Below are 12,884 nucleotides of genomic sequence, written 5' to 3'. Positions count from 1 at the left end.
CCCCATTTCTCTCCCTTTCCATGCCACCCCTCTCTCTCTCTGTCTGTCTAACCCTCTCTTCCCACCTTTCGCCTCACCGCCCCTCTCTCTATCACTCTCTTTCTCCCCCTCTCTTTCTCTTCTCCTCTCTAGGTCTATCCCCCATCTCTCTCTCTCTTCCTGCACCCCTTCTCTGTCCCCCTCCCTCCCTCTCTCTCCCCCTCCTTCCTTACCTCACTGTTGCCCAGCCCCTCTCCCTCCCTCCCTGCCCGCCCAACTCACCCTGTCTCTCCCTCCACCAGTTTCTCTCCCTCCCTCTCTCTGCTTTGCTCATAAATCTAAAGGATTGCGTTCAAACAATTTGTTGATTGCTTTTTGTCCATATAAAAGTGAAGAACTGTAGATGCAGTAATCCAGCATCTATGGGGAGAGAAACAGTTAATAGTTCACGTCCAATATGACTCTTCTTCCAAAATGAAGGGTACTAGACAAAGTCTTTATTTTGTTGTCAAAGGGGCAAGAACAACAAGTGGAGCATATGATGAGGGTGCCCAAAGCAAAAGGCCAAGCGACTGCTAATGGTGGTGTAGATCCAGAATAAGTGTTAATGGTGGATGCCGTTAGGAGAAAATAGGTCAGCACTGAAAACAACGCAAACAAAATAGTGAAGGGGCAGTAGGGAGTAATCAAAATGGAGGAAAGTGTCCATGCTCTGAAGTTGTTGATCTCAATGAGGCTTGTAAAGTGCCTAAGCAAAGAAAGAGATGCTATTCTTCCAGCATGCACTGGGCTTTGCTGGAGCTATTGTTTCAGAGACAAGGGGTCGTTGAATGACTGAAAAGAAAGCGAATGTAACTTTCTTTCAAGATTCATACTAGTTTGTTCATCAATTTACCACGGGTAAATTTTATACAAACTGATAAATGCTACCACTCAAGACAGAATGTGTGAAGACTAATAGAAAAGTATTGTAAACTACAAGTACCGAAGAAAATTAGTCAATAAAACTTTGACAGAACTTCTGGTTTACGGGCTGGCAGATAAGAACTGCAAATTGTATACTCAAGAAAAACCATCATAAATTACTCCACACTTCTGTGGCACTGTAAAAATAGAAGAATTCTCAGAATCCAATTGACAATCAATCAGTCTTTGTGTATCACAGGAACAGACATATTACTTGAAGCACCAAAAACAAGTAATCTCTTCGAAAGAATGACTGCAATATTAGTTGCATGTGATGTGGAGGTTAAACAAACCTAAGATGCTGTTAAATCTTTACCCAGTTAGAAGGTTTTCATTAATTATTATGTATATGTAAAGCCGCAAATTTCTTTCAAGTCACTGCCCTGAGAGAACTAAAGGTTTTATCAGTGTAAAGAAGAGGTGACATTTTAGGTCAGACAATGCACATTAGGTGTGAGGCCTTGTTTAGAATCTGTTTGTGTTTTGGTTTAGAGTCAGTCTGGTTTTATTCCTGAAGTAAAAATTTATAAAACGCCACATTGACTGTCTATAAATTATAAGCTTTTTGAGCAAAATAGGGTGTATCTGCAAATTTGTATTTGTTTAATACATCCTCATCAGTGGTGTGACCCTTTGACCTTTTACTTATAAATTCTGTGTCTGATTCCACCTCTCTCACTAACACCTGAAGGAGGAGCGAGGCTTCAAAAGCTTGTGTTTTCATGTAAACCTACATAGAACATAGAGCATTACAGCACAGTACAGGCCCTTTGGCCCTCGATGTTGTGCCGACCTGTCATACCGATCTCAAGCCCATCTAACCTACACTATTCCATGTACGTCCATATGCTTATCCAATGACAACTTAAATGTACCTAAAGTTGGCGAATCTACTACCAAAAGCAGACAAAGTACATTTGTTAAAATCAGCCCTCTTCAATTGTTGAATTTGTAATGACGAAGAAGAGACTTGCCCAGGCTGAGTACTAAAGTGACAAGGAAATAGGATGCCCCGGGACTCGAACTCAGATCCCAGTGGTCACAAACCCGCGAGCTCACCATTACGCCACGGCAACCACAGCAAAAACCTGTTGGATTATAGCCTGGTGTCGTGTGACATCTGACCCAGCTGCATGTGAAGATGGCTAATTGAACAGAAAACAATTGAACAGATTTTGCCAAGTGGCTGAAAAGCTGAAGCCATGTGATACACATTGAAAATGAACCACCAGAAGTAAAACATTTGATGTTCACTCTCCTTACCACAGTCTTGGGTGAGGGTTTTCTTCAATGAATGCACAGGCATCTTCAATCCCAACAGTTTCTATAAGACTTCGGCTATCACGTAGCGAACGAATTTCAAAATTAATGATGTAGTCCTTGTTGGGCTGGTTTGGCTCCTAAGGGAAAATCCAATAGGGACTATCTTTACTAAAGTAAATCCACAAGATAAGTGATCAACATCATCTTTCTCATAAATTGTGAAGTGAAAAATTCCTGTATAACACTGCTAAGACAGTGGATCAGTGGTTAGTGCTGCTGCCTCAAAGCATCAGGGACTCTGGTGCGATTCCAATCTTGGGTGACCACGTGCATCGGTTTTTGCCGGGTGCTCCAGCTTCCTCTCACAGTCCAAAGATGTGTACCTTCTCCAAGGCAACTTGTGCTCAGCCAGCAATGGTCACATCCCATTAATGGATAATATATTTTAAAATGCTAGGCTGTGACAGTCACTCGGTCTGATTACTGAGCTTCTAGAACATAGCCCCCGTTTTAAGGAGGAATCATGGAGGCTAAGTGTTTGAAAACAGATGAACCAGTTACATAGAGGGGCTGTAAAATAGCAAATATATTTTTCATGGATAATCAATAGAAAATAAATAATTAAAGTAGAAACACTATTAAACTGCACATGATTAATTTTTTTGCCAATATTAACTATACAAATAGTCTTCCAATGATTTTTTTTAACATATGATAAATATTGCATCTAAACATTACCTTCAAAATTTCATCCAAAAGTACTGATTTGATTTCCAAATTTTCAAAACTGCATATATACCCAGATGTTTGAATTGGTTCCTGTAAAAATAATTGAACAGTTTAATATTAAGTTCACCAAGAAGCAAACCTACCATCGCATGACATCGGTTTCAATATCTAACTTACTTAATAAATGGTGCTCAACACTACCTTCATTATAAATGGATTGAAGCACAAACTCCAAACGTATACCTGGTTCCCAAATAGACCAAGAAAAAATTACAGCTAAAAAGCACAACTTTTGGCAAGTATCATAAAACTAAAAGATACATCAGACTTTCCAAATAAACCTGTATTCAAATAGTGCAAGCTGAAGTTTCAGCTAGCAGCGAGTCTGGCAGACTACTTCTTTGTGATTTTTGTCTTCCATTAAGCCCCTTCAATTTATTATGCTACTACTGACAATTTGATCTGAAGAGGTGGAACTCAAGCACCAGCAACAGTGCCAGCCTCTTTAACATGTACAAGCAGCAGATGAGTCCTTTAGACAATGGCAGGAAAGACAGGAACAATCTAAAGAAGGGTCTCTGGAAAAACGTTAACTGATTTTTCTTCACAGATGCTTGTTGAGCTTTTCCAGCAACTTTGTTTTTGTGCCAAGTTTACAGCATCCGCAGTTCTTTCAGTTTTTATTTAGCAGGAAAGAGATTTTATTTCTTTATTCATTCAGGGGGTGAGAGCATCGCTGGCTAGACAACATTTATTGCCCATCCCTAATTGCCCAGAGGGTAGTTAAAAGTCAACCACATTGCTGTGGGTCTGGAGTCACATATAGGCCAGACCAGCTAAGGATGGCACTTTCCTTCCCTAAATGACATTAGTGAAACAGATGGGTTTTTCCTGACAATCGACAACTGATTCATGATCATCATTAGATTCTTAATTCCAGATATTTATTGAATTCAAATTCCGCCATCTGCCATGGCGGGATTTGAACCTGCATCCCAGAATGTTACCTGGGTCTCTGGATTAACAGACTACCTAGTGATAATACCACTAGATCATCACCTCCCCATTTGTTGTTTAGAAGATGATTTAACCAGCTTCCAGGCCACTGCCTAATTCACAGCCCAGGTTAAAGATCAGAGCTCAAAGTTCAGAAAGAAGCTAAAATTGTCATTCCTTCTGGGACACCCTTATTTATTACTTTACAAACCAATCACTTCTTTTTAATCCTTTGGCCACTCCTCAGGTAAGTTAAAGTTGTACAATTCCTACAGTACTGATCAGGGCCCAAATAGTTGTACAATTCCTACAGTACTGATCAGGGCCCAAATAGTTGTACAATTCCTACAGTACTGATCAGGGCCCAAATAGTTGTACAATTCCTACAGTACTGATCAGGGCCCAAATAGTTGTACAATTCCTACAGTACTGATCAGAGCCCAAATAGTTACACAGCAGCAGCATGGCAAATCTTTTGGTGGGATGAAGCAAGAAGTTGATGACCCCACTGCTACCTGAAGGAGTTGAAGCCTTGGAACCATATTTTAAAGATAACTAGTGAAGCATTAATTCCCTGCAATCCAGGAGCATCACTTGGGTTAATGGGAGTTGATACCTGCAGCTATACATTTTAGGTCTTCCACCATGCTCTGGTCAGCTTGGCATTCTGCCAAGGCCACAAAGATATCTATTCCGGACAGCCTCCTTGACCCATGGCCATTACAGCCCTGCCTTTGTCCCTCAGTCAGCCTAGGTTGCTTGGGCAACTTTGACTACCATCACCCAAAGTCATTAATGGTATGGCAAGATGAAAGCTTCACAAAAAGGTCAAAGCAATAGCTAATCACTCCAATGCTCAATAAGTGCAGCATTTTGTCTGCTACATTCAATCAGAAGGCAGGCAGATGGGATTAATTTAGACTGGCATCATAGTTGACGCAAACAGGGTAGGCCAAAAGGCCTGTTCCTGTGCTGTAATGTTTAATAAGACATATATTGCTTGTTCACAGAGAATTTATTTGGGAAGGGGAATTTAATTCTGGATGTGAGTTTGCTCGCTGAGCTGGAAGGTTAGTTTTCAGATGTTTCGTCGCCATTCTAGGTAACATCATCAGTGAGCCTCCGATGAAGCGCCGGTGTTATGTCCCGTTTCAGCGCTTCATCGGAGGCTCACTGATGATGTTACCTAGAATGGTGACGAAACGTCTGAAAACTAACCTTCCAGCTCAGCGAGCACTCACATCCAGAAACTCAACCTGAGCTACAAATCTTCTCAAAACTCGCTAGAATTTAATTCTGACAAGCTGGTCATTTAGTGGCCGTGCATGAGATACAGCGCATACAAAAAGACTCCCCAGCATTTGCCATCAAGAAGTTTGATCAAACTTTGAAAGTTCCAAGAACTTAACTGAAAACTCCCACTATCTTCACTCTGACTTTTGGCCTCCCGTGAAATCAAACTGTCGCCCCCACCCCCCACAACCCCCCAAACGCACCTTGCTTACCACTTACAGCAGCAGCACAAGATCCAGTATGCTGTTTCTAGATGAGATGGAAGTTTGTGTTCTTCCATATATACCATATTTACTGCTGATTCTTCCAAAGTGCGACTTTCCTTGTCCTGAATACTTTTGTTTTCTTCACAAGTTTGATCCCACTTCCATAACACGCATCTTTTCAGTTTTCCATCCCATACCCACTCCAACACATCTGCATTTAGCCATCCAGACTGTTTCAAAGTTTAATGCAGACTCCTGGAACAGCTCGAGGAGGTTTCAGTCCTCGGGACTAAATGTGGCTTTAAACTCAGGATCCCATATTCTCTGTAGCATTAAGTGCTAGCAGTGTAGAACTGGATATTGGATGTGTTGGTGTTTCCAGAGGTCGGAACACTGGTGTGGGGAGGAGTACTTAATGGTCTGTACATTACGTTGTTGAAGTTACAAAGGTGGTGTGCATTGATAATGGCGTGGGATCTCAGATAAAGCATCAGCAAAAGGGGTCTTGGGCACAGTGGCAATGTCTCTACCTCAGGTCTAGAAGGTCAGGTTCAAGTCCCACTTGCCACAAAGGTGTGTCATAACATGCATGAAAACATTGATTTAAAAAAGCTATAAAGACAGTTAGAAAAGAGGTCTTGTAGTGTAACTCAGAAGGCCCAGGTTCAAGTGACAGCTACCATTATTGTGTCAACACACACTGAACAAGGTGGTAACATTTTACAAACAGTGCATAAAGTCAGTCAAATTTCATACTTTGCCACTTGGCTAGGAGCTATTTAACATGGGGAACGGAACATGTTGCAGTTTTGGGTGGATAGTACTGAACCCATTGTGTAAACCTGACTTTTTCCTCTGTCAAGATCCTTGGCTGCCACAGTGTGCTGACTTTTAATAGCTTTTCATGCTCTGATTTCTTTTTGCTTCATCTTTCATTTCCTCACGTACTCACATGTTCTTCGCATATTCTTAAAATATTGTTCATTTGTAATCATTTAGGTTTAACAGTGTTTTGACACACCCTAAATTCTTCCATTGTTTCCACACATGCTGCCTGAGCTTACGACTGTTTCTAACATTTTCTGTTTCTACTTCTTGAAATATCATGTCAGTTTAAGTTCAAGAAATATACAAGACAATATGCTCAAAATCTCACCTCAGGATCCAAGTTTCGAAACACATACATTCTGGTTTTCTCCATCATAGCAAACAAATCTGGATTGTCATTTGCCCATTTCATATCCCACACATCTTTACGCTCGAATTTTAGCTGTTCGCCGACTACTTGCTGCCCTGTACTGTCCACTGTTCTTGTCTCAAGGTCAAAAAATGTCAGAACACCTGCAATATCAATGATGGCAAGGCGGCTAGACAATAATGGAGAAGTTACGCCATTAGTACTTCCATTGAATTTAGTTCAATGTCTCTAGATTACCTACTATAAATGTCTTAAATGATTCTAAAAAAAAACTGTGTGTACAGAAGTAAAACACTCAAGATGGTATAAGTCTTAATTAAAGTAGAAGATGCTGGAAACACTCAGTAGTGCAGCAATTGCAGGTTACATCAGGAAACAACAATTGTTTTGCAAGAACAAAATCAGTCATCATTTCGTTTCTGACTACTGAACTGAATTTTGAGATTTATGTCCTCTGTCTCCACTTATTTGATGGACATCGGTGGAGATAGAAACAGTGGGTTGAAATTCATGCTTTTTTTTGCGACTAAATGCCAGCTGTGTCAAGATTTTTGAAGCAATTTTCACTGTCAGGCCCATAATGATTTCTTGCATCATTTAACTTTCTACTTCACTCCTATGGTGTCCCTCACATTCACCTAGCCCCATCCTACTGCAAGTCATTCCCAGAACAACTCACCACTCATTGCCATGTCCATTAAAAGATCATCATCCATGTGCCCACACAATCTTTAAAAGGCTGCTGTGTACCCAGGCAAAGATTGGCACTCTCGTGTTACCCTGCACTGACAACATAATAGCACAGCAGCCACAAGCCATAATGCTCATGGTCAAATGGCTGACACTTCCTTGCAAATTCTTTCACCCTAGTCATAACATAACCACCAGGCCACACAGCTTACCTGTTATTAGCCTCATTCCATCTAAACAGCCTCTCTGATTTACCACTACCTGTCACCAATGGCTATCGGAGACTCATCTCTTGTCATGGTCTATTAGGAGATTATCACATACAGGCAAGTGATCAAACAATTCTAAACAGGAGCTTTTATACAGCTAGTAAAAGCAAACATAAACAAACCAAAAGCAACACAAACAAACCAAAAGAAGCTGCAGTTTGTCCCCACAATACCAAATGCCAACAAATGCTGGCATTACGACGAATGACTATTTTACAGTTCATGATTGTATTATGTCAGCAACTCTCATCTACTGGAGCCGAACATCAATCGGGTCCCGTCTGGCTAGTAATGCCCAAAACAGCTGAGCTCTGTCATGCGCAAGAACAACTTTCTCCAGCTGAATGTCCTCATCCTTTCCTTCTGAAGACGCTGCCATTCGTCTGGTTTCCTCAGCATTTATCACATCATCTTGTTGCCTGCTCCAGTTGTGCAGAGGACTATAATCCAGGGTGCTCCAGACTGTTCCAAACAACAGAACCATATCAGCAGACATCCCATAATGTGCTCCACCACACCACTGATCACAGCATGTGCATCAACTCAGCAAAGATGAAAAACCAGCTTAAGAAGCAACACATTACATCAAAAAAGGATTTCAGCACTCAACTGCTTTCCCATCCCAGATGCACATCAAATACCAAACTTATCATCAAATTCATTACAGTCTATCGTCATACTTACATGATGAAGCAATGTACCCCATCTCTCATTGCACCCTTGGAAGTTCCAAAATTAATGGGAAATTTTGACCAGCGTTTGCCTCCTGTTATATCATTCCACTTTACCATCTGACTGGCTCATAAGTTATGTTTGATTTGGAAACACCAATGGTATGGTACGCATTGCCTTCGAACAGAATTTGACACCTAAGTACACTTACACAGCACAAAATGCAAATGGACAGAGAAATGATTGCAAATGAAACATATTGGACTTTGCAAAGGTACGGATGGGTTTTTGCCCCTACAATGTTCTAGTATCCAGCTGACATGGATTCCACACTTCTATCCATCCGTGACCCCAACTCTGCCCAGCCATCTTCCAGTTGCATTTCACCTTCTTTACCTTTAGAGAATGGTAAGTGATGGCAGGGAATACAACTCATTGGAAATGCTATCAGTATTGGGCTCCATCTGGTTGCCAGGTCCAGGTTCCCCTAACCAACCCCCAAGACTGCATGTCTGCTTTTACCTCAGTCTACTCCAAAATCCAACCATCCCCTCCATGTGGAGGAACTTCTCCTCCAATTGTCCTCTCTGCCTCTGAACCCCGACATTACATCTTAATGAAGGTGATGCTTATGGACACTGCCAATAATATCCTCCTGTGGTCTACCATTCTGGTCTTCTAATGCTGGTCTTCATAACTCACAGAAACCTGGAATTGCCCTCAATCACTGTCCTTGTTCTAACGTCTATAAAAGCCTCTACTGTTTCTTCTTACCAAGCCTTAAGTCCACCACCCCTTTTGGCAGCAAATCCACCCCCACCTGCTGCCTTTAAAGGTGCCCCTTGCACGTCCTTCATGAACAGCAGACAGACCACCAAGAAAATATTCATCCCAGGCTCTGACCAACTTCAATAAACAGCCTCCAGACATGACTGACCAGATTTGTCTTTGCAGGTTCCTGACTAATGATACGTGTGTCCCCGACTGCAGATGCAGGTCCTACAGGACTTACTGTTGCCCACTCCCTGGAATGTAGTCAAACAGATCTCCTGAACGTTAGCATCCCAGCTAACAGTGACTGCAAACAAGCCCTTGCATTCTGTGTGTACTGTGCTCAGGCAATTAAGGATTATGGGAAAAGGGCAGGCAAGTGCTGTGAGAAAGGTTAGATCAGCCATCATCCTACTGATGGGGGCCAAACGGCCTACTTCTGCTCCTGCTCTTATTTTTATGGTTTTACTAGGGTCTGTGACCAATTGTGCTTCTGCCCCACCCCACTGATTGCATAGAGGACATGCCCCTACTTGGTTATTTGATTGGTTACATGTGCAGTATTTGCTGCACAGACAGTTGGAAGCCTCTGTGGGGGCAGGAACACTCATCACAAACTTGAAACATTAACTCTTTCTCTCTTTAGATGCTGCAGATGTAGTGAATATTTCCAGCATTTTCAATTCATAAATAAGTCTTCCGTCAGTCTCCTGTTTTAAAACCATAATAAGCTTTTATCATTTAATTTATTGTTTAGCCACTTTGTAAAGACCTTCCCTTGATCCTTTCCCATGTTGGTACTTACTTAAAAAAAAATTAGATTTCTGTCTTTTTCCAGTTCTGATAAATGGTTATTAAACAGAAATGTTACTTTTCCTTGACTCCACAAAATTGCTGCATGTCCACCATTTTCTACTCAATTTTGAGTTCAAGTAATGGCCATAAGCAGTTTCCAATTTTATTAAAATAAACGGTTATCACCAGGTATTATATCCAATCACGTCCATTTAAATGAATAACTGACACAAGAATAAAACAATTAAGGGTATAAAATCCTCACCCCAAAATCTCTGTTTTTCTTCCCCACTGACAGTTGTCCCAGTTAAATTATTTGTGAAATAAATAAGTATCTGAATCAATCTATGGAATTTTGAATTCTAAGACTTATTAGTTGATATTTTAATCTTTTCCAAACGATGTATTTTTTAAAAAATATGGGCTTTTAGAATGGTGTGAAAATTACACAGGAATCAATTTAGTGATTTCAGTCTTTAACACCACTATGGGTGTTTGGACTTGGGTATTTCTGGCTCCTGTTTCCTCAATCACTTATCTCCTCATTGGAAACAGGGGATTAAAACAAACATCCATCTCCAAACATGGGAACACCCATTCCTCCCCAACACAGTGAACTGGCTTTCACAACATATCTGACAGCCAAAGCCTCAGGAAGCTGATCTTTTGATCGCAGATCATCACTGTGATCTACAGCCTCCCAGAATAAGACCTCAGTTGAAATTATATGATTCCTGTGTACCGTTTGAAAGCAAGGTACGCATCAAACACAGCAAATGGGGCTGGCATGCCTTCAACCCAACCTGACTCCAATTTTACAGAGGCCAGTAGAGGCAACAAGCAACCCACTTAACACTGGATCCATTCAGGCCCTTAAATGGACAATGAATTGCCAACTAAATACCTGAACACACCCCCCTCACCATATTACTTACAACAGAGGAAGGCCCACAACAGATGTGTAGCTGATGGAAACTTTTATTGCACAGGATGGTATCGGACAAGGGGGTCAACCTCATTTGTGGGTTCTCCTGCACACCCCTGGCTATGCTACAGACATCTTACATATGATGTTCTACAACCAAGTAGGACACAATATGCAACTATTTACAGAAAAAGACTTCAATTCCATTATTTCTTTACTAAAATGACTCACCTGGAATTACAGTTCAACGATAATTGATAACTTCTGTAGTTGAACAAATACTTTTGTAACAGACTAACATTTGGTAAACTATATTTCTGAATTTTCCCTGATTCACGACCCTGAAAAATACAAAGCAAAATAACTAATTGTGTACATGACTTGTCAAACAAAAAAGTAGAACCATTTTCTCTTCAGTATTCTAATTATTAGGAACAAAAACGAAGTGGCTGGATAAGCTCAGCAGATCTGGCAGCATCTGTGAAGGAAAAAATAGAGTTAACATTTCAGGTCCAGTGACCGTTCCTCAGAACTCAGAAGTTCTAAGGAAGGGTTACTGGACCCAAAACATTAACTCAGTTTTTTCCTTCACAGCTTTTGCCAGACCTGCTGAGCTTTTCTAGCTAGTTTGTTTTTGTTCCTGATGTACAGCATCCACAGTTCTTTTGACTTTTATTCTAATTATTGAGTGGTATTAGTAATTAAAGGTCCTGAACAAGGCCTTGCCACCAAACCTCCCACCTATCCACATAACCAGAAAAGCTGGACAACTGTAGGCTGTTTGCTTATTTCTACGGTTTAAAACAATCAGACAAGAGGTGCATTTAATGAAAACAAAGCAAACAAAATCATAGATAATGGGAACTGCAGATGCTGGAGAATTCCAAGATAATAAAATGTGAGGCTGGATGAACACAGCAGGCCAAGTAGCATCTCAGGAGCACAAAAGCTGACGTTTCGGGCCTAGACCCTTCATCAGAGCTCTGATGGAGGGTCTAGGCCCGAAACGTCAGCTTTTGTGCTCCTGAGATGCTACTTGGCCTGCTGTGTTCATCCAGCCTCACATTTTATTATCTTCAAACAAAATCATATTTTGATCAGCTCTTCTTTAGTCTTCAAATATCAAGTATTCTTCACTAATTGCTGAAAATAGGCTCAGCTGCACTCTGTTCAAGTTACTAATCCAGCACCTTAACTTAATGAAACCTTCCAAGGTGATTATCAGTAGCATTGTAAAACAATGCCTCATGTGGAGATATTACTTAATTCAACCTTTTGTTCAAACAGGTATGTTTTGGAAAGTGTCTTAATGGAGAAAAGGTAGCACAGCAGAGAAGTATAAGAAGGGACTTCCAGTTCAGGGGCGAAGCAACTGATGGCATTGCCGCGAATAGTGGAATAATTACAACTGGGAAAGCGAGAAGCTAGAATCAGTGGACTGCATGTATCCTAGAGGGTTGCAAGGCTGTAGGAGCCTCTAGAGACAGAGAGGAACAAGGCCATTAAGGGATTTCAAGACAAAGATGAGATTGAAATGTAGACCAGTGAGCACAAAGCTAGTAGGAGACAAGGCTTAAGGTGAGTCAAGTTATTTGCAGCTGAGCTTCAGGTTCCCATGAGTTTGTAGAGGGGGGTTAGAACAGTTGAAGTAACAAAAGCATGAATGAGGTTTCAGCAGCAGTTTAATTGAAACAGTGACGAAATTGGGTGAAGCCACGGAGGTGGAAATAGGCAGAAGCTTCATGAAATAGACTACCTCATTATTTTGATGCAATAACCATACAGTATTGGTGGATAAATTAAGGATGTTGTCTTTGATATTCTCTGTGTACAATACATGGTGTTATTTCAATAAATGGTTCTAGCATCTTCTGCTTATGGTTCTGCACATACAGCTCAAACCAATGGCCAGCATGGCTCTATTACTTTAACTTGATATTTGTGCCTTTTCTACATGCATTTCTTTAATCTCTTTCAAGGTAGACTTATTAAATACGTAAACAATCATTTAAACAAACCCAGCTATAAAGCATCGAACTGCTTTATTTAGAAGCAAGTAAACAATATCAGCCATTGCTCAAGTGATGACACTTTTGTCTCTAAATCAGAAGTTGTATCCCATTCCAGTCTTG

General features: G+C 40.9%; 1 protein-coding gene across 3 annotated transcripts in view; it reads right to left on the bottom strand.

Annotated features, from left to right (window-relative positions):
* Positions 1 to 12,884, bottom strand: part of wdr35 (WD repeat domain 35) — a 93,325-nt gene that overhangs the window by 28,456 nt on the left and 51,985 nt on the right. For all 3 annotated transcript variants that reach the window (XM_048530422.2, XM_048530424.2, XM_048530423.2), the window contains 4 exons: positions 10,984 to 11,093; positions 6,589 to 6,799; positions 2,947 to 3,027; positions 2,209 to 2,345 (listed from right to left, as the gene is read on the bottom strand). In XM_048530422.2, coding sequence (XP_048386379.1) covers positions 2,209 to 2,345; positions 2,947 to 3,027; positions 6,589 to 6,799; positions 10,984 to 11,093 — 539 coding nt within the window. The remainder of the gene's footprint in view (positions 1 to 2,208; positions 2,346 to 2,946; positions 3,028 to 6,588; positions 6,800 to 10,983; positions 11,094 to 12,884) is intronic.

This window comes from Stegostoma tigrinum, chromosome 4, assembly GCF_030684315.1.
Source record: "Stegostoma tigrinum isolate sSteTig4 chromosome 4, sSteTig4.hap1, whole genome shotgun sequence".
Classification (NCBI taxonomy): Eukaryota; Metazoa; Chordata; class Chondrichthyes; order Orectolobiformes; family Stegostomatidae; genus Stegostoma; species Stegostoma tigrinum.
The sequence above is the reverse complement of the archived record's forward strand: the minus strand, read 5'-3'. Positions and strand labels throughout refer to the sequence as shown.